The following is a 22,099-nucleotide window of genomic DNA, read 5'->3' on the forward strand; positions in this document are numbered from 1 at the left end:
AGTGCATACTACCCTTCAAAAAATTAAAAAAGAAACAGATACATTTAATCAAACATACAGTGCAGTGTTAATAAGGTGCTTAAAATATTCTACGGGTGCTTTAACTAAAAGCGACTTTAAACCTAACCACTCAGACAAAAAAAAATACTTTGATTTAAATTTTTAAATCATATTTGTAAATCTAGATGCATCTCCGCTAGCCTTGTTGGGCATCTCCTACCCAACCACTCATATCTATATTTGTTTTGAAAAAAAAATAGAATGAGAGGGGATGTTTCACAAACCACATGTCTTAAACATTCCCTGGACGGAGACTAAACTTCCCTAAAAACCTTTGAATGAGCCATTTCGAAATATTCACAAACATAAATCTTGCAAAATTTTAGATTTCTTAAGACAATATAAACATATTAAGGATGGGAATTTGCATAGTGTCTTAAAAGATCAGCCATGTGACGTCATAAAAATGAGGGATGAGAGGAGAAGAAGGAAAGAAAACTTCTAAAAAAGAGATGGATGCTCATTTTCATGACGTCACAAGCTTAAATATTGAATTGTTAAGGATGGAAATTTGGATTCAATACCTGTAAATGTGGACCCAAACTGTATGAACGGCTGGCCACTAAGGTAATACTTAGCTACAGGGATATTGGACAATGGACATTTTAATGAACACAGTAATAGTGTCTGACTGATTATGACGTAACATAAAAAATTAGCCAATGAGAGGCCACTATAAATTTTACCATTGGTCAATAACGGCCTCTCATTGGCTAATTTTTTTTTGTTACGTCATAATCAGTCAGACACTATTACTGTGTTCCATTTTTATTAAATTTAACTACATAATTTCTTAATTGTACCAAATTCCTTTTTTTTAGCTAAAAGTTTACATCTAATCTATTGTTAATTTGCCACTACTGCGTTACTTATTGATAACATTGTACTTGTTTTTAACCCATTAGGCGAGCAATTAGATATGGTCATCAGTCAGTCTGGAGGAAACTGTTACAATATCCTGGCATTGATGTTAACTTAGCCAACAAGGTATTAATTAATCATAGTAAACCGACATTCGGTGCTAATGCACGATTATCCTTATTATATAAAGTATTAAGCTTTTTTGTCAATAGCGAAGGATCTCATCAACCGGTCCTTTACAGTGAAGCTTCTGATAGGTCTAGGGAAGGGTTTTAACTAATTTAAGAGAGGGTATATCCACACTTACAAAACAGATGACCACACCCATAAAATTTGAAAAATAAGGTGTTTCCTCCCTCCTTAAGTGCCCCTAGAGGCTTAATGGGACGTAGCCGCTAGAAATTGTTATGATAGAGGGGAAGCCTTAGCCCCAAAAAGAGGCATATTTCCAGGCAATGCACAGTTGGGACTTCCAGACAAATGTCGCACAAGCCAACAGTTGGTTGTCTGTTATAAATAAGAAGTTAGGATCTGTTGAAAATATATGTGCAATTAACCTTCATAGGCATTGGCTTTCTGACTATACTCTGGGATTAATCTTTACTTCTGGACGGACTGACTTACAAGACAAATTTTTAGAGTAGCTATGCGTCTAATATTTGGAATATTTAGTACGGACTGACCGCTCTACACACAGCTGCAAGGTTTAATGTGATCGCTGCTATTGAAGATTTACTTAATCATCCGGCCATTGAAGTTAATCTTCCAACTATTAAGGTAACAATAACATAATATTATCCATAAGTAGCGGAGAACAATAAAATCATGGGTGGACAAACGGACAAAGATGTTCAGTGGTTGTATATAAGATAAGGAGAGATTGATAGATAGATTGAGTGAATAGATATTTAGATAGATAGATAGATATATAGAGATAGAGATAGAGATAGAGAGAGAGAGAGAGAGAGAGAGAGAGAGAGAGAGAGAGAGAGAGAGAGAGAGAGAGAGAGAGAGAGAGAGAGAGAGAGAGAGAGAGAGAGAGAGAGAGAGAGAGAGAGAGAGAGAGAGAGAGAGAGAGAGAGAGAGAGAGAGAGAGAGAGAGAGTAAGTAAGTTGAATAAGTGGTATTTTAAATAGGCTCCGAAAAAATAACATTTTTCCCACGGACTGACAGGCAAAGTTTTTCATAAAGGTGATTCGCTACTAAAATTATTAATACTACAGTCTCTTTGCAGTATTACTTTACTTTACTCTTTACTGGTATTTTTAACAGAATTAAAACTACATCATGTTGCAGTGTACATATAGCATTCTGGATGCATTATATTAATTTTCTTAAATTAAAATAATTTATTTTGTAATCTATGAATTAGTCTACACATAGCAGTCTAGATGATGTGACAGCAAAATTTTCACGGTTTCCCCAATCCTTAAGAAGGGACTAAATATACAAATCTTTATGTTTTAACTGGTTAATTCTATTAAGCAGTTAACTTTAACTTGCTTTAACTGCCAGAGAAACGACTAAATATTGCGGTATATGTACATATATTAAATGCTTAATTCCTTTTCAGGGTTGTACACCTGCTATGGTAGCGGCTAAATACAGTAGTTTGGACGCTTTAACTGCTTTAGTGAATGATAAAAGAACAGATTTATATGCTCTAGATATGCAGGTTAATATTAATAGCAAACCAACTCCACAAGTTGATTAGTATGGCTGTATTTCTTTTATGTAATTTTGGCGTTACGTTTTTGTCGTTTGTTATAAATGTACTGGGCTTAGGCTTTTTAAAATTCAGTGTAAGTCAATTTCTGCCTCCGCAATTAGCTCCCGTCATTGTTAAATTGGGCCTTTTGGAATAGTATTATCGTTTTCAAACTTTGATTTTTAGTAACAAATAAGAAAGTGTAGTAATTTTACCAGAAAGTACAAAGGTCAATTCCATTACATAATTACGTAATTCTTGATTTTGTTCAATGCTGATTCCTGAGAAGATTGAGAATAAATTTTAGGACCGATTCACTTTGTATGTTGGTTAAAAGTTTAAATAAGTTTATTACATTATTGAGGGAAAAAGGAAGTCAATAAAGTTTAAGATAATAAAAATTTGCTAACTGCTTTTACATATTAAACGAGTTCGGGGTTCGATCACATCCATGAAAATATAACTTAAATCAATCAATTATTCTCTTTGAAATAAAATGTCAAATTTCTATATTAGCAAAAGCATCCAATTTCATTCTATATTGTTTATCAAATGATTTCTAGAGTTTTTATTTCGAAGCTAATCTATATGTAGATGGGTCTAAATTTCACAATTTCGCTATTTTGAAATTTTTTTTTGCTGGTAGAAACAATCGAACACTTGAACCTTAGTTTGAACTTTATAAGAAAACAAAACATTTTCAATGTAATTCCCCCAAATCGGTAGTTGTCCTTATCTACCTCCCTCCTTTTAAAAACAATGAGGGGGGGGGGGGGGAGAACAGTAAATTAATATTTTCACCATAAAAATCGAGTAAAAAAAGAGGATGTCCCGACGACTAAGTACACCTCGTTTTCTTTAATCAATCTTTCGAGGTAGTCTTACCCCCATGATTCTTCAACATCACTAGGCTTCCCCGTGATAATTGGATAGTTTGTTTAAACAAGTAGCAATGTTTTAAATTTGCTATTCATCATTGGGAATGCACAGCATCAATTGTCTTATCCCTTAAGATTCCTGATTATGTTTACGGGAAGAAGTATAATCAAATCTTTTCTCGTATTCATTCGAATCCGGTTGATAGGAACCGGTTCTCATCCATACGAAAAAACTATGTCTAGCATCGTATTATATCCAGCTTTCTACGAGTATAAAAATGTACAATCATAAGATTAAAACTAGTTTTTTTACCCCGTGCCTTCGGCACCTCGGAGCTTAAAAACTGGTTTTAATCTTATAATTGTACATTCTATATCCGCGGAAAGCTGTTTATAATACGATGCGAGAAATAACTATTCTTGTTATTGGCTAGAAAGGGGGGGGGGGTTATAGTGCTTCACTTGTTTCTAATAGGGATTATACTAAATATTTTCTTTTTAAGGACATAAAACAAAAGTTTAGAAATACTTTAAGTCATCAGTCAGTAGCTGTTATTCAACACCCCCCCCCCCAAAAAAAAAAAAATATTAAATTTTTAAGCTGCACTAGGTAGAATTTTGTAAATTTTTTAGGATCGAAGCATAGAAGAGGTTTGCTGTTTAGCCACAAGAAAATTTCATTCAAATCTAAAAAGAGAACTTTTATTAGTTATAAAGGTAAATTATTTGGTTACGCAGCTACTCTATAGATAGGTGTATGTCTTTACCTCTGTCCGCTCGCATGTCTGTGTGGCAGAAACTAATCTTAAACATAATATTACATATAGATAGATACGGAAACTAATAACCGGATAGACAAAATAATATAAAAAGAAATACAAATTGAAAGGACAGACAGACAGACATAGAGATAGGCAACTTGCCAGAGATAGACAAATAGACAGACAGTCGTTTTTAGAGTAGCATCGTTTAATATTGTACTTTTAAATATTAAATTTTAGTACCCTTTTACCTTCAGACATACAGAAAAATAGAAATACTTATAGAGAAAAAGATAGATAAACAAATAAACAGACAGATAGACAGACAGATAACAGACAAACAAATGATAGGCATACAGATTGAATTAGTTAAAAATATAGATATACAGAGACAGACAAATACAGACAGACAGACTTACAGACAAACAAATACTGACAAACAAGCATACAGACAGACAAATTTAGTAAGACAGGCTTACAGACAGACAAATACTGACAGACAGGCATACAGACAGACAAATTTAGACAGACAGGCTTACAGACAGGCATACAGACAGGCATACAGACAGACAAATACAACAGACAGGCATACAGACAGACAAATACAACAAACAGGCATACAAACAGACAAATACAACAGACAGGCTTACAGACAGACAAATACTGACAGACAGGCATACAGACAGACAAATATAGACAGACAGGCTTACAGACAGGCAAATACTGACAGACAGGCATAAAGACAGACATACAGACAAAATTGACAGACAGGCATACAGACAGACAAATATAGACAGGCAGGCATACAGACAGTCAAATACAACTGACAGACAGGCATACAGACAGACAAAAACTTACAGACAAATACAACAGACATGCATACAAACAGAAAAATACTGACAGACAGGCATAAAGACAAACAAATACAGACAGACAGGCATACTTACAGACAAATACAGACAGACAGGCATACTTACAGACAAATACAGACAGACAGACATACTTACAGACAGGCATACAGACAGACAAATACAACAGACAGGCTTACAGACAGAGCAAAATTAAGCGTACAGACGGAAAACAAGGGATGGCTTATCTGAAGAAAATAAAATGTGAATAAATATTTAAAACTAGCGGATATGCCACTATGCTTTTTTTCTTAGGGATTTTCTTTGAAGGGAATTGGTAATAATTCTTTATAACTTCCCAGGACATATGATAGCTACATTATAAAGGAGAATCATATTAGTACAGCGGTTAGCCTGATCATTCGGTACAAACAGACAGATAGACATACATCAATGATGGGATAAAATTTTCTAATTCAGATGAAACATCCCTTGTCCCTGGAAAGTCAATGTGCGTTGTTTTGAAATTTCCACCATTTTTCACTCTATTTTTCGAAATGTCATGAAAAATAGGATTTTTGACTTTATCCCCTTGAGGAATATATAAAAGATGAATCGCTATTAAAAGCATCATTAAATAGGCAACCGTTATAACAGATTATCGGTGCTATGAAGCTAAACACAGAAGTTTTCCTAGTTGTATGAAAACGAAATTAAGCAGGGATGAATTACAGTCCAGATTTTGTTTTAAGCACTATAATTCAACCTTTATATGGCAAGATTTATTATTTTCTGGTACTTCTAAGAATCCTTATACTTTCGAAATACCGTAATATATGAAAACTAATCGTGACTGAAATACATCCCTGAATAATTTCGTGATAACACCGATAAAACTAATACGACGGCTGATTTATATCTGATAAAAAGAATTAAAGATACGGATCGCTATATCCATGATATTATTATTTATATATTGACATGATATTTCTGCCATGTCGCCAGTAAGACTTGTATAATAACTGCTTTGTAATAATCAAAAAACTTTATCTTCAGAATCGAAAAATCTTTATTCTGGAATACAAAATTACAAATCGGGAAACAAACGTTGGTCTAATGCGACGTCATCGTCGATTTGATCGCTGAACGTGAAGAGAATCTCAGGATTAAACACCCGTGGATTGCGATTATCCGTAATCGAACTTCTTTGGATAGAGAATGCCTTGGCCAGCTTCAAATTGTGTGAATCACTTATCCTTCTGTAATGTTGAGCCGACTCTAAACTTCTCCAGCGGCCTTTATCGCGAACTTCCGCATCGGATAGTCCGCTGGCAAACGCTGCGCTCGTACCTCCTATTTTGGCGGATTTTCCGGATACTACCCCGGAAAATCCGACCTTCTTGGCCATGGCTTTTATGTTGGTAACCAGCGTGTTCTCAGAGACTGCGTAGCGGCCGTCTGGTATCAGGATCCTAGTTATTTTCGCCATCTTGAGTCTAGGAAATAGAAAATTCAGATCTTCTGTCTTGCCATCTCGAAAATAGTAAGAATTTCGCGCGAAATACAATTTGTACAGAGTGTAAGGACATGCCGCGCCACCTTCTTTGACGATATATGCTTTGTTTCCGATATGGATCTGATCGTTTTTCTGTTGGCGGAAAAATATCTCGATCGCCGGCGTACCGTCCAGATCTAAGAGTTTCACGTCGCGCGCTCTTAATTTCCTTGCGTCGGAAATACGACACAAAGTATAGAATTGAGTCACCAACAATATAACAGTACGAAAATTTCTAAGTTGAATTTGATCCAATTCTTGGGTGTTCCTTGGCCAGACAGGGATGACCCACTCGACCATTCTTCTGATAGCGTAGCCGGGGAGTTGCTGAACCCGAGGACGGCGCATCCTTCGTGGGGCGGCGATACGTACCGTACCTTGGAAGACTCTCTCCACGGCTAAGGACCAGATAGATGCTGGTAACCCCAGGGCTGCCATAAGAGCATGAATCGCTCCTTTGACCGCCGCCGTGTAACCGAATGGCCGTTCCTCTTGATAGACTTTCATCAAAAAACTCATGATAGAAACTTCGTCGAGCTCGGAAGGGTCCACTCCTTGCTCCGCCAGAAAGTTGGTTACATCCTTGATTATTCGGTTGTGGCTCCTCCTGGTACCCTCGGCGCGCGCTGCACCCGCCAATCTATAAATAAAATACCGGATATATATACTGCCGGCTGTAATGTTAAGCCATAAGGTGGAATGCAATCTGAAGATTATTTAAGTTCCCTATGTGATATTAATACCCTGAAAAATGTATGTGATTCGCAAAAATATTTTGAATGACTAATTGTTTTCTACCCTTATGTAGGAAGATAAAATTTGCTAATTTATATAACTCCCCTATATAACCGTAAATCCTGGTCATTTTGTACAATTTGAAATATCGTTTTTATTTTTTGTGGACCGAACTATTATGAAAACTATCGTCCTTGTATGCGTTAAAAGACAAACGGGTATAAAAAATACCTGGCCTGCAGCTCCCTTCTCCCGGCTAAGCCCAACTCCTGCAACGCGGCCATGGTACGGACCGGTTTCTGAGAATTCGGAATTTGAGTGGACCCGGCGCTGGAGGCTTTCCTTTGCAATAACCTCGAAAACCTTCCTTTGTCCGTCGGGGCATTTTTCGCTTTTTTAGCCGTACCCATTCTGAAATGATCAACTGTGTGTTATTATAATTTGCGAAAAATATATCTGACTACGAATAAACAAAGCGTAAGTACATAGGCGATATAGGAGACATGAGAACATAGTATAAATAAACGATGAAAACCGTAACTGCCTGCAGTGGCATGAACTCCTGTCCCATACATGACCTGTACTTACGGGATAAAATAGTCTGACATCCGCCGTTGTAAAAAACACGACGTCACTTGTCATAATAATATAACATAATAATCGTTCTGACTGTTTAAAGTATTATATACATGAAACAAAAAATATATAAGTGTACTGGTTCGTCACTGGTCAAGACTGTATAGGATAAACAAAATTTGTCGTAATAGGTAAAACAAATTGTCTGAATAATATAATGTGAAGCCCAGCTTGAGCTTAAAGCAAATAAGCAAACAATTCAAAAGGAATATGAGAAAATTACTGTCTTTGTTGAAACATATGACAAAATAAATTATCCTGACTAGTCGAGAAAACATATAAAATACAGGTATATGGACATGTATAAGATGCTGCTGGTCAAATAAAAGAATAACAAAACTTGGTGTGATAAAAGGTCTTTTGTTTTTGATTGTGGTGACAAGATTATCTAAGCTGTAAACCAAAAAATTAGAAACATGTAAAATAATAGTTGAGATGGTATTTATCAAATATTTCGTTGCAATAATAGATTTCGCACTTTAAATGTGTATTTGAAAAAAACATATAAATATTAGACCGTTGTCGCAGCTCCTCGTACAAAAATAACATAATATATTAATTGGTGTTGTCAACTGTAATGAGCATTGCCAAAGTTGCGAATTTTGTGGAGCCATTAAATAAACATGAGTCAGATTTAGAAGTGAAATTGGCATCAAAAATAAAATATGACTTAATGCAGGATTTGAACTGATCCTTCTCTAGAAAATCGGCGAAGAAAGCATGGGACCTCCAATAAGGAACCACCATAATGGACGTAAGACCGTTAATTTTTGAAATTGTGCGCCAAGCTCTAGATATACAACTAATAGGCGGACAAACATATAAAATCTCTGTAGGATCAATAATTTGGCTGAAAAAATTAACACCGGCAGTATTTGTTTCTGGCCACTTGCTGAAAAAACGCTCGCACTTTGTGTTGTCAGGAGCCGCGAAAGCGTCGATAGTAGGAACCACGCTGAATCTAGATAACACTTGTGAATAAGACTCGTTGTCCAGCGACCACTCGTCGGTGCTGGTCTTCTTGGAGCCCATGTCCGCGATGGACAAGTTTTCGTCTGACCGTTCCGACCAGAAACAGAAGATCCGCACGTCTGAAACAAAAGATAAGAAATCATACATGGTTGAAAAAAGTATACAATTATAATAACCGTAATTCCCTGAAAAAAACGACGCGATCAATGGCGATAAATTTCTAAAGATTAAGGGAAAATTCTCACCCCATTTGTGTTGAAGCTCGAAGATTTTTACAACCATCTCTTGGAGCTGGCGCACTCTTGACCCACGACGCATTATATGACAGAGAGACTGAGAATCAGTCAACCATAGGACCATACGTCCTCTGTTTTCTTTGAGAAACTTCTCGTCGGACGTCAGTAGCTTGAAGATAGCGCTAAGCTCGCGCAAAGTAGAGGATGTTTGTTTTTCGTTGTCGTTGAAGGGGAATTCGGCCACGATATTAAAAGTATCGGCCTGATAGACGAAGGCTGTGGTTGCGCTCGCGTCGCTGACCATGGTGATTAACTCCCTGGCGTCGTCTTTAGGATCCCACCCTTCTAATAAATATGTTTTGTGCGCGGGTTTTAAAATGGTTGTTTGTCTAGATTCATATCTTATAGGTCTGCCGTTATGGGACTCCAAGTAGACCTTACACATTTTTAATTCTTCCACCATTCTGGGGGAAATCACCATGTGTGCGTTCCATCCTGATGCTACCACGGCGGTACCCAACAAATGCTGCGATTCTCTAGACACAATTTTCAAAATTTCGCCGTGGGAACTCAACAAGTGAGCGTTTGTGCCGAGAATGCTTGCGGTTTGGCGGCAAGGGACAGGACTGCCAGAATTGCCTGCGACGATAATTTCGTCGATGTCAAGCTGAAGTTTCGCAATTTTTCGGGCGGGAGCTGTAATGCGCATTTCCACGGTATTTATGATGAAACCCAAATATCTGACGATTTGTGATGGATACACCGTCTTTTCCGTAGCAATCTGCCATGCACTGCAGGACATCACAAAGAACGTGTACTGTTGATATGTGGAACAACGACTTAATGACACACCAATGTTGCCCCCATCATCCACATAATAAGACACATCTACACTCAGAGAGTGTAGATGTATCTCAATGGGACGGAGCAAACAGGCCATTAATGCTGTTGCATTGCAGTACCCAAAGGGTACTACAATGAAACAGTAATGCTCCATGATGCCGGCAACATTGGTGATGGTGAAGCCGAAGTATTGCCATGCCTCCCTATGCAAGGAGACATGTAAATACATCGACCTTATATCATGCGTTGCAATGAAGCTGCCCCTCTCAATCCTAAAATAAAAAACATGGAATAAATTGAGAAGAACAGCCTCATTGCAACGCATGATGTGCACCGTTGTATCACATATTCGCGACAAACTTGTTCATATACGACGGACGCCACTTTCCCCAATTATATGTCTGTGAAAAACGCCCTACATTCAGATGAATATAATACCTGGGTAAGAATGTAGATAAGTCGCTGAGAGGACACGATTTTGGATCCACATACATATTTGTGCTCCTGGATAAGTCTAAGCATAAGCGTTTCTTGAGCTGTCCTATAAAATACGATAATTATAAATTCGTACAACATACGACTTAAAGGAATTTTGTAACTGTTTACACAAACACTTTATAGAACACGTCTCGATCGTTTAACAAGTGTGTTAATACACGAATGATAATTATATCCGAATATGAATGACCTAGTATTTTGTAATAAGTGATATGTCCGAAACTGTATAACATCAAATGGACCCCAGAATGTGTTATTATTTATCTAAGATGGCTTTAAAGAATAAACCTACATATAAGCTATTTTAAGGACATATTGTTAATTAATGACAGAATATGAAAAAAAAAAAAATAAGAACGTAATCAGAAAATAAACCTACCTGACATAACCTCGTATTTAGATGCGACGGACAGAGGAGAATTAACTGTGGCTGGATTATCCAAACGTTTGATGTATCCTTTTTCCAACCAGTCCTGCACGGTTTCGCGTACAAAATCCATCTCTAACTCTGCTGACTTGTTGTTGTTGAAAAAAGACGGAGGCGGTGGACACGCCGACCATCTGGGTTTGTAGCCGTGTTCTAGGATATTCACGACTTCATCACTCGCCCCGAGAATTTGTTTGTAGAACTGTACGGCCTTGGGCTGGCCTATGCCGCGTTCTAGCGGCGAGAATCCTTTATCTATGATCTCCTGGCGTTTGGAATTTATGAAATCTTCGAATTCACGGTCGGATTTAGCTTGAACCGACTCGGAAATAACATTAAAGTCTGTATGGTCTGGCACATTAATAATTGTATCACTGGAAACGTTGTGAGGTTTATAAGACTTGGCCCCAGTTGACATCTTATGTGACCTGTTATTTACAGGTCTGTCGTAAGTATGAGGCTGGCTAGAAAGGGAATCGGCATTAATATGTTTGGAATTGACTGAAGGACATGATGAAACATTGTTTTGGCTTGATATAAGAGACGACTCTTGTAAATCGTTGCTGCGCCCGGCCTTCGCAGAGGGTAAAATTATGACAGAGTTTGCTGGCCGAGTCGAAGGAGAATCTAGTCATTTTCTGTCCGCTTTGGATTTCCCCTCGCGTTCCTCTTTGATCCTTATGCGGCATCTGTCGACCGTATGATTGTTGCCTTGACAATAATTGCAGTAGAATTTTTTGCTTTGTGATTTGCCGTTTCCTTTGCCTTTAAAGCTCGAATAGTTGTTCGACTGTTTGTTCTTTTTGTCCTCCTCTTCCCTTTCTTTGGACTCCTGTAAAACGAATATTGTTATACTATGAAAAAAGGACTTCATTGTTTAAAGAACTAAACTTCATAATCTAAAAAATGGCACTGCATGTGTCATAACTGTGTTTATAGTACCCGTTAAGACGCGACTTAAAATGTGATAGAGACGTTGTAAAAATAATCTTAAATGTATTTTACCAAATATAGGACAGACATAAACGTATCTCTTAAGTGTTTGTGATATAAAAATGCGATCAATCAAAATTGATCTGTTTACATGCTCCAGAATAATTATACTAAATGCCTTGCATTAATATCAAATTTTTTCTGTATTGGGCTCCCGTGGCAAGCTCTGATATTTACGCGGAATAATGTGGGTAAAAAACATAAATACCTTGACCAAAGAATCCCATAATTTGGCTTCTTTGCTGTTCATCTGCATGCCACCTAGATTTACTTGACTCGCGAACTGAGTGGACACGGACCAGCGTGCGTTTGGTAAGAACATCAGGTTCATGGTCTTCTGCAGTTTTCGAAGAGAATCCATGGCGCTGATTGTATCCTCCATGACCGAATGGATTTCGGGCGTCAAACGTGCTGGCGCCATCAGAGTGTATAAGCGTCTTGAGCTCTCTTGCAATGCTTGCTCAATGTTCAAAGACTCGAATAGACAGGCCTGGAGGAATATCAGATCACTGCGGCCTGCCGTAGGCAGATTGTGGAATAATCCATATTTGCTCATCCTTTCCTGTTGAAGTCCCTATAACATAGAGGCGATTAAACTAAACAAAAAATGATAGGAAATATAACTTGAATGGTATAAAAGATGACGTCGACATGGGATATCTTTGTAAATGCGAAAAACTATGAATTCTGCCTTACTTCTGCAATAATGACAACACGTATCCTCAATATTGTAACCAAATATCATTTTTTTAAAAAACATGGACTCTGTGTGATTTCAAGACAAATACCTTACTAAAAAACAATGCGGAACAAAAGTGCTAGTTGTAAAATTTTTCTATGACACATAAAATCATTCAAATGGCCTTTAAGTTATGCCTGAACATGTTGTAAAGAAGCATTGTATGAAAAAAGAGTAATAGGTAACAAATAAAAATAAAGTTTTAAACCTACTTGGTAGGTGATTAGGCAGTATTCTGGAACGTGGGTCTTGACCAAAACTCCATTCAAACTACGCAACCTGGGACAACCCATCTGGATGTCCTCCTTCGGTTTTGCGCTGGGTTTGGATATAATCCTGTTGTCCTTGACTTTTGCGCCAGGTCTGAAACGCTGTCGGCGGAAGCTGGGGCCTTGATCCTCCTCTTCAGACTCCGGTGTGTTCGCCATCCAGGGCTTTACCGGCATGCGTTCTGACGGGATCGAATCCTCTTGCCGGAGATTTGTAGGTTGGGCCGCCCCGACCCAATCCAGCTGATCGACCGAAGAATCTGAATCAATCTGGTCTGAATCTGCTTCACACTCTGAAGAGAAAACTTCCGGTTTTTTCCTTTTAGCCAGCGACTCTGTTGTTTCTGTGCTTTTACGCTTAGAACTAGAAGCGGTTTTTGTCGTCATAAAGTGTTTTATGAACTCTGACATTTCCTCCATCTTGTTTTTAAGATCCTTGACCTCATCTGCCTGCGACGTCGACACATTTGGAGTCCCTTCCATTGAAGGTTTAGATTTCTTAGAGGATGAAGACTTGTGAGAATATTTGGAGGAGTGTGAATCGTGCCTAGGCCTCTTTCTGGGGGGCGTTTTCTCTTTCTCTGAAGAACTATTCTTCGTAGGAGAAACAGGCTTCTTATTTTCCTGGTCCTGTTTTTTATTTGACTTTTTATTGTCGTCCAATGGGCCTCCTTCCGTGCTCTTGCTTTTTTCCGTTTCCTTCGGTTTTGAGCTTCCTTGTAACTGGTTAATATCGTCCGGAATCTCTAGAAATAAAAAGACAAAATCATGACTGTCCGGCGAATTGACATTTAAACTGAATGCATACTGGAAAAAATATTGAAATATCGAAATTCGTATAATTTATCCTCTAGAATAGTATATGAATACAGTAAATTATTAATTGGTTCCCTTTTTACTAGGAAAATATGAATGGGCAATACATGCCCCCCATTGGATAAAATATGGGATTAAACAGCGAATATTATCGTAATTTAGTTGTAAAATTTATCAAAAAACACAACCCTATTTCGATTCGATTCTCCTATTATTTCTCTCTGAAAAAATCGTAAAAAGAAAATAGCTTTTTATTCGGTAAAAAATTGATTCCTAGCCATATGAATTTGGCGACCGCTGAAGCATATTGTATCGACACTATAATGAATGTTGTTTGAATACGTAAAAATATGCCAATGTGAATTTTATTGCTCTTGCCGCAAATTATATGAGGATCGTCGAAATTAATATACTTAGCTAAAACTAGCAGACATGTAAAAGTTGGTACAATACCTATATCTCGCAGGGCGGCGTAAGCCGCAGCGGCATCAACATCATCGTCTGACTGCATGAAATTCTGAGGTAGCCCAGGCTCAGCCATAATTTAAAAAATCGACGATTTGGTCTGAAAAATAAAAATATAAGATTAAAAATAATATAAATTATTAAAAAATCTACGTTGAATAAAATAATAACCATGTGCGTAATATAAAAACCATATTTTTATCGATTCAGTGTATGTTGACAAAAAATTGTTATGAAACGGAAAAATTGTCAAACTGTCTCATGATATTAACAAACTTTACGTCGGTTTTCTTGAAAATTGTAAAGTAGCATTTATGAAATGTCATTGTTATCTTTAAAAGTGAGGGATATACCAAAGATGATTTATGTATGCTAAAAAATTGTGAATACTAAATCTGAAAAGAAAATGTAATCATAGAAATAAATTCTTTATAAAAAACGGCATATTCCTGTAAAAAATTATATGGAGCCATTTCTGTTTTAAAACTTACAAAAAATACTTCTTACTGGCGCCACGATTACGTAAAATGATCGTGAATAAAATATATAGTCTCGCCCTGTAGGGTGGGTGGGATGGTAAAGATAGAAAAATCGTTCTACTTATAAAATAAGACGAAAAAATTTTTTGCTAAAAAATCGTTTCAAATACAACAAAGAATTTTTATAATCACTGTATAAAAAGTCATAATTAAAAACTGACATATTTCATTATATGTCATAAATAATATTAACACTTTATGACTTATAATCCTGATAAAAAGAATGCAAATAAAAAACTGCCGATAAACGACCACGTTGCATTCAATATGTTGTTACTTCGTTGAATCCTAAGCTATGACTAGCGGCAGCTGCCCCATGCTGTGTGGTGTGAGTGTGTGTGTGTTCCCCCCCTCCCCTGTAACAGCTGTATGAAAGCCTAGTTCAACAGCTCCCTCTGTCCGTGTCTCCCGCGGAATTAATTCCGTGTAAACCGAACCCCTTCGATGTGTGTCTGTCCCCACTGTGAACGTGTGTGTGTAAGAATGATTGTATGTATGTGTGTGAGCGCTCGCCTAACCCCACCCCCTTCCGTATCTCCCCCCTTTCCCTCACTTACACCAGAAAAGAGAGATAAAGCTGTTCGCTTCCCCTATCACGGAGCCTTATAGCCATACCCCCAAAGGGACAATATGCCTCCTCCCCCGTCACGAAGATGGGGGGAATAAGAATAAGTCCGGTATAATGAATATGCTGTATATTCCATCGTCGGACCTTGGAACGTTATTCGTTCGGTAAATATTAAAGAATATAATCTGCAGACAAAACTGCGCATCCTCTGACTTAACGATTCAGAGGGAAAAAAGCTGGCTATCGGATAACCGCATATGGCAATGCCGTATTTAAAAAATGCGGTATAACCGCGCTTCCTCTATAAAACAGTGTAGAGGGGATGACATAAAAAATCGTAAATTTTTCACTCTATTTTTCGAAATGTCATGAAAAATAGGATTTTTGACTTTATCCCCTTGAGGAATATATAAAAGATGAATCGCTATTAAAAGCATCATTAAATAGGCAACCGTTATAACAGATTATCGGTGCTATGAAGCTAAACACAGAAGTTTTCCTAGTTGTATGAAAACGAAATTAAGCAGGGATGAATTACAGTCCAGATTTTGTTTTAAGCACTATAATTCAACCTTTATATGGCAAGATTTATTATTTTCTGGTACTTCTAAGAATCCTTATACTTTCGAAATACCATCCCGAAAAACTGAACAATTCCTGAAACTCCGCACTTCGAAGTATCCAACCAGAAAACAATGAATCTCGCCTAAAGATAGAAAAATCGTTCTACTTATAAAATAAGACGAAAAAATTTTTTGCTAAAAAATCGTTTCAAATACAACAAAGAATTTTTATAATCACTGTATAAAAAGTCATAATTAAAAACTGACATATTTCATTATATGTCATAAATAATATTAACACTTTATGACTTATAATCCTGATAAAAAGAATGCAAATAAAAAACTGCCGATAAACGACCACGTTGCATTCAATATGTTGTTACTTCGTTGAATCCTAAGCTATGACTAGCGGCAGCTGCCCCATGCTGTGTGGTGTGAGTGTGTGTGTGTTCCCCCCCTCCCCTGTAACAGCTGTATGAAAGCCTAGTTCAACAGCTCCCTCTGTCCGTGTCTCCCGCGGAATTAATTCCGTGTAAACCGAACCCCTTCGATGTGTGTCTGTCCCCACTGTGAACGTGTGTGTGTAAGAATGATTGTATGTATGTGTGTGAGCGCTCGCCTAACCCCACCCCCTTCCGTATCTCCCCCCTTTCCCTCACTTACACCAGAAAAGAGAGATAAAGCTGTTCGCTTCCCCTATCACGGAGCCTTATAGCCATACCCCCAAAGGGACAATATGCCTCCTCCCCCGTCACGAAGATGGGGGGAATAAGAATAAGTCCGGTATAATGAATATGCTGTATATTCCATCGTCGGACCTTCGAACGTTATTCGTTCGGTAAATATTAAAGAATATAATCTGCAGACAAAACTGCGCATCCTCTGACTTAACGATTCAGAGGGAAAAAAGCTGGCTATCGGATAACCGCATATGGCAATGCCGTATTTAAAAAATGCGGTATAACCGCGCTTCCTCTATAAAACAGTGTAGAGGGGATGACATAAAAAATCGTAAAAAATTTTACATCTCCACGCCGCGTGTGCATTTCTTTACACGAAATTTACGATTTAAAACATCTAATTTGCAACGGTCAACTTAGTTGGTGGAATCGGTAACATCACTCATGAATTAGTGGAGAATATATAAAAAAAAACCTATTATTTTTTTAAATTTTGAAAAAATTCTGATGTTTTCTTAAATTATGTTAGTTAGGTTAACCCATATCAGTCGGCCCACCTTTCAGATCTTTTATATAAGCTTGTGATAGAGAGCTAGAAATTTTTGTGTAGTTTAGAATTTAGACTTTGTATCTTAATAACGCTATGTTAATAATGTAACAAAAATTACCAAAATAACCACATATCGATAATATAACAATTTAAACTTTATGAACCGACCTATCAAAATCAATAAGCGTTTCCAGAGTTGTTAAAACCACGAATAAAACTTTTGGGACTAGTGTAATAAACAGCTCTATGTTCACTTCCTCCATGGATAGGGGTTACTAGGGGAGGTGTTCGGAAGCACAATTTCGAAAATAAGATTTTCTCTTTTGTAACAAAAATAAAAAAAAACACATTTTTTTCTTAACATAAAACAATACAATGTGCGTTTTTAAAATCCTTCTGCCTAAATAGTATTTAAAATCTTCATGCCCAATTAGTTTTTAAATTTCTACCTATGCTCTTAAAAGCAGTTTTCGTGTGCTAAAATCCTATTACATCACATAGGTCCCGAGTAGATTAAGATTTTATTCTTAAACCAAAGTCTTTGATAGTTTTTAGCTATTTTTCTGCCCCTTTCCCTGCCCAATGGAAAATAGAGCCCCTAGATGCTTTAGACTAATATTAATTTTGGGATATATTTTTGCCTATCAAGAGAAAATGTGGTAAGCCGAGGCGTTTCAGCTCACCGGTTGCGAGTTCGAATCCAACGAGCCCTAGCAACTCTGTAAACTACCCGTCCGTCTGTTGCCGTATTACCACAAAAACACATAAATGTTAAGCGTTTCTAAATGTTATGATTTTCAACTCTCTGATAGCACAACATTTGTCTTGGTGAACAAACTACAGTTGCTTTTATAATCCCCTCCTTCTCATTAAAGTTGTCACGCGCCTAATTTAATGTATTTCATCTTTAACATGTTAGCAATAATACAGTTATAGTGAATATTTTTAAAAGCGAAGTTTTTCTATAATTAGGGTCGGTCCGTTCGTCCGTAACGGATAGCTTTTTTCGTTAATTTAGGCATGTTAGAATTGTCCTATTGATTTCAAACTTTGCATGGTGATTCCTGTAGTAATTAGGTACGATTTAGAAAGCGTAGCAACTCTATAATCATTACCAGAATGTCCGTACGTCCATTTGAAACATGTTGATTTTTTTGCTTTTTTAACAACAAATTTTTATGTGATCTAATAATCTGATTGATCTGATTTTTGGTATACTGATTCCTGGGACAACAAAGTACAATATTTTAAGCGAAGCAACTCTATAATCAAGTCCTAAAAATGTAAGTATGTCCATAGAAATTATTCTGTATCAATCAGTTTTTCAACAATTTTACTTACAATTTTGCTTCAACTCTTAAACATTTATATTCTGATTATTCAGTTCTGACACTATACAAGTTTTAAAGTCCGTTTGTCCTACCGTTTCAGTGCTTCGCTTTTATGGATGTTGTCATCCTTGTTAGAAAATGTTTACTGCGTACATGTTTTTCCTCCTTTTGCAAAGGAATTTGCCAAAAAATTACACGTTTTAGGTGTTAATTTGAAGAAAAATTTTGTGTAATGGGACAAAGTGATTCAAAATCAGCCACGTGACGTCATAAAAATGAGGGAGATGAGAGGAGAAGTTGGAAAGAATACCCCTAAAATAATATGATATTTTCGTTATATTACGTTAGAGAAGACAATGGACTATTGATTATACTGAAACCCAACGTTTAATAAACAGGTTATCTCATTCGCTGTTAAAAAACGTTGTTAAAAAGCTTAAATCTTTGTCTTACTTTTTCACTATTTTTTCTATTTACCCCCCAAAATAAAAAATTTTTTTGCGCGCTTCGCGCGCATTTTTAATACTATATATTTAATAAAATTTAAATTACCCCCCCAAAAAATTTTACCCCGGGGGTAAATTTTGGGGGGGTAAACTAAATTTACCCCTGCCAACAGATTTTAGGGGGGGGGGAATTACCCCCCCAAGCAAATTTTACCCCCGGGGTAAAAGTTTTTTTTGGGGGGGGGGAATTTGCGGCGCGCTTCGGGCGCCATTTTACCCCCCCCAAAAACGAATTACCCCCCCTTACAAATTTTTTACCCCCCCAAAATAAAAAGCTTGGACGCCCCTGGATATAAAATACGTGGATATATTGTGAGAGGGGAATCTTGTCGACAATTTAGGTTGCTAATATAGCCCTCAGACGTTGGTAGAACTATTCCTCAATGATCAGAGGAGGGTAGAGGGTAAAGTCATATGGGGGGGGGGGGGGTATATATACCACTTTTTCTGGGATCTTGCCAAATCAAGTATCAACTGTGGGGAATACCAAAGGATGACTCCATGCAAAATTTGAGCCGGATCCGGCTCTAATGTCCGCCAGGCGGACATTTATTTACTTATGTTTGATTCGCCTCCGGCTGACCGTTTAGTCGTTATTTGCCGCCGCAATTGTTATATTAGCTGGAAAAAATATTTATCAGGGTATCCGAGAATCGCTCACAATATCCACGTATTCTATATCCAATTATTTTGCCTAATACTGTTATTTTTTGACAAAAGTATGTGTCTAGATTTCTTTTACGTTGTTAGCTTTACATTCTTTAGTGCAGGGCTTGCTGTCGCATATATTAAATCACACAAAGCTGCGGGTTGTTGAAAAAACAACTGCTAAGCTGCAGCCTTATATTTTTGGAAATTTGTGCGTCCGAAATTATAACATTATTGAAAACGATGGCGAAAATTGTTAAAATACGCGGATTGTTGAAATGGCTCGGCTTTTCAGCAGCTACTGAGAACTGCGACTAGACTGCGAATATTATTTTTTTAAACGCGGCTCAATTCGGCGTCCTCGCCTTTTTCACTAGTACACTTATAGCAGAAAGGAATTTTAATCGATTACTAAAAGTAAAACAGCGACTACTCTACAATTATATTTTTACGGAACTACTCTATGTCTGGGATGTTTCCGACGTCCGACCGTCATATCCAATGTCTGTTAAAAGTCGTAGGAAAAAAGTCATACTGATTTTTCCTGTCAGGCTCTGAAGCAAATTGATTTCCACTGGAGCTGAGCTGTTCTGAACCATACTGAAAATTTATGTATAGTTTTGTATTAAAGAAAAAGTTTATTTGTTTTGTTCATGTTGGCCCAGGCATTCGAGCCCCGGGAGTCAACAAAACTGGAATCAATCATATAATATTTTACTATCCTCGGAAAACTGACTATAATACGATATGATTTATAACTTTTTTGTTCAGACAGAAATAAATACGCGAGAAAATGCACGGAAAAAGAGACTCACACTATCTGCAGGTAAATCACAACAAAATTAGTTCGAAAAAAAATCACGAAACCTTACGTGGCTTTTGGCTGTCGTGGGGGGGGGCCGGGGGGGGGGGGGTTGAGCAACAATTATTAGAATGGATTATCTTTTATCAGTCCCTTTAAATCTATTTTAGATTTATTTTTCTTTTTGGCTATATCTTATTCCTGGGTAAATCATAATTAACAAGGATAATTTCGTCTATAGATGGCATAGTAAAAAACAAGCTTTAATCATTTGATCAAAGTATTATTACACTTGCGTACAATAATAGGATTTTTAATGTATCTATTTTTTATCCAATGAGAGTCAAAGAGAAAAATCTATTGGTAATGAAAACGGTTGCCTGATTTGTACATTTCTTTAAAATTGTTTGCCTGACAAAGGCAATAGAATAAACTGACTTTTCATAGATAGAAACTAAAACATTGAAACCTAAATTTGTAGTATGAAAAAAATAATATAAACGTTTAAAGATTTTATTATTTTTTAGCATTGGATCCGTCGAAGTATTTAGAGAAGTTAGCTAAAGAAAAAATCAACAGGTTTGATAATCTTGATTCTATTCATAATCTGTCTATCCATCTATCTATCTATCTATCTATCTATCTATCTATCTATCTATCTATCTATCTATCTATCTATCTATCTATCTATCTATCTATCTATCTATCTATCTATCTATCTATCTATCTATCTATCTATCTATCTATCTATCTATCTATCTATCTATCTATCTATCTATCTATCTATCTATCTATCTATCTATCTATCTATCTATCTATCTATCTATCTATCTATCTATCTATCTATCTATCTATCTATCTATCTATCTATCTATCTATCTATCTATCTATCTAGATTACTGGATGAGACTAATGAGCTGCAGAGACTAGAAATGCAAGGCTTTCAACAAAATATGGAGAACAAGAGCAAAATATTTGAGGTACAAACAGTAGTGGCGCAGCCATTTTTACAACCAGCAAATGTACAACTAGTTCCTTTTTTTTGTAAAAAATGTATTAACCTCGGTATTATATACAAACCATAATGCTATAAAATTTCTTACACCAACCTAATAGCTACATAAGTCTTACATTTTTATGTATGTAAGGCAAAGGAAACTAAATCCTAGGCTAGACTAGGTTTTTTATGATTTTTTTTTTGGGGGGGGGGAACATACATACCACAAAGTGTACGGAAATTAAGGTGATGATTTTTTCGTCCCTTAAGTCTAAGAGCCGTAACCCTATGGGGCCTTAGCCCTGCACCTAACCTAACCTGAAACCTTCATCTACATACTTTAAAAGATTATTTTTTAAATTTAGGAAGAGCATCAAAGAAAAATAGAATTATACTTTCAGAAATTAGAAGATGAAAAGGTAAAATAGATATTTCTCGCATTGTATTATAAACGGCTTTCCGCGGATATAGAATGTACAATTATAAGATTAAAACCAGTTTTTTAGCCGGTGCCTTCGACACATCGGGGCTAAAAAAAACTAGTTTTAATCTTATGTGTACATTTTTATATTCGTAGAAAGCTGGATATGATTTGATGCTAGACATAGTTTTTTC

At 36.7% G+C, this 22,099-nt stretch overlaps 3 protein-coding genes across 6 annotated transcripts in view; 1 reads left to right on the forward strand and 2 right to left on the reverse strand.

The window, feature by feature from the left end:
- The window catches only part of LOC145329941 (uncharacterized), a 34,490-nt gene that overhangs the window by 530 nt on the left and 11,861 nt on the right, over nt 1-22,099 (forward strand). For all 4 annotated transcript variants that reach the window (XM_080174422.1, XM_080174420.1, XM_080174426.1 and 1 more), the window contains exons 2-10: nt 563-627; nt 966-1,047; nt 1,594-1,698; nt 2,495-2,596; nt 4,141-4,224; nt 20,457-20,511; nt 21,015-21,066; nt 21,383-21,467; nt 21,850-21,903. In XM_080174422.1, the coding sequence (XP_080030548.1) occupies nt 563-627; nt 966-1,047; nt 1,594-1,698; nt 2,495-2,596; nt 4,141-4,224; nt 20,457-20,511; nt 21,015-21,066; nt 21,383-21,467; nt 21,850-21,903 (684 nt within the window). The remainder of the gene's footprint in view (nt 1-562; nt 628-965; nt 1,048-1,593; nt 1,699-2,494; nt 2,597-4,140; nt 4,225-20,456; nt 20,512-21,014; nt 21,067-21,382; nt 21,468-21,849; nt 21,904-22,099) is intronic.
- On the reverse strand, nt 6,066-8,195 carry LOC145329944 (uncharacterized). The gene is made up of 2 exons (XM_080174428.1): nt 7,638-8,195; nt 6,066-7,311 (listed from the first exon to the last, which is right to left on the reverse strand). The coding sequence occupies exons 1-2, from the start codon at nt 7,814-7,816 to the stop codon at nt 6,204-6,206; spliced, it is 1,287 nt and encodes a 428-aa protein (XP_080030554.1). The 5' UTR covers nt 7,817-8,195; the 3' UTR covers nt 6,066-6,203.
- On the reverse strand, nt 11,559-14,402 carry LOC145329943 (uncharacterized). The gene is made up of 4 exons (XM_080174427.1): nt 14,289-14,402; nt 12,963-13,765; nt 12,220-12,585; nt 11,559-11,850 (listed from the first exon to the last, which is right to left on the reverse strand). The coding sequence occupies exons 1-4, from the start codon at nt 14,374-14,376 to the stop codon at nt 11,650-11,652; spliced, it is 1,458 nt and encodes a 485-aa protein (XP_080030553.1). The 5' UTR covers nt 14,377-14,402; the 3' UTR covers nt 11,559-11,649.

This window comes from Acartia tonsa, chromosome 10 (genome assembly GCF_053477335.1).
Source record: "Acartia tonsa isolate MP-2025a chromosome 10, ASM5347733v1, whole genome shotgun sequence".
Taxonomy (NCBI): domain Eukaryota; kingdom Metazoa; phylum Arthropoda; class Copepoda; order Calanoida; family Acartiidae; genus Acartia; species Acartia tonsa.

Coding starts and splice junctions, on each gene's coding strand:
- LOC145329944 (XM_080174428.1), bottom strand. CDS start 7,816: ATGGGTACGGCTAAAAAAGCGAAAAATGCCCCGACGGACAAAGGAAGG. Junction 7,312..7,637: donor AGAAGGGAGCTGCAGGCCAG/GTATTTTTTATA, acceptor TTTTATTTATAG/ATTGGCGGGTGCAGCGCGCG.
- LOC145329943 (XM_080174427.1), bottom strand. CDS start 14,376: ATGGCTGAGCCTGGGCTACCTCAGAATTTCATGCAGTCAGACGATGAT. Junction 12,586..12,962: donor ACTGCCTAATCACCTACCAA/GTAGGTTTAAAA, acceptor TCTATGTTATAG/GGACTTCAACAGGAAAGGAT. Junction 11,851..12,219: donor TATGGGATTCTTTGGTCAAG/GTATTTATGTTT, acceptor TTCGTTTTACAG/GAGTCCAAAGAAAGGGAAGA.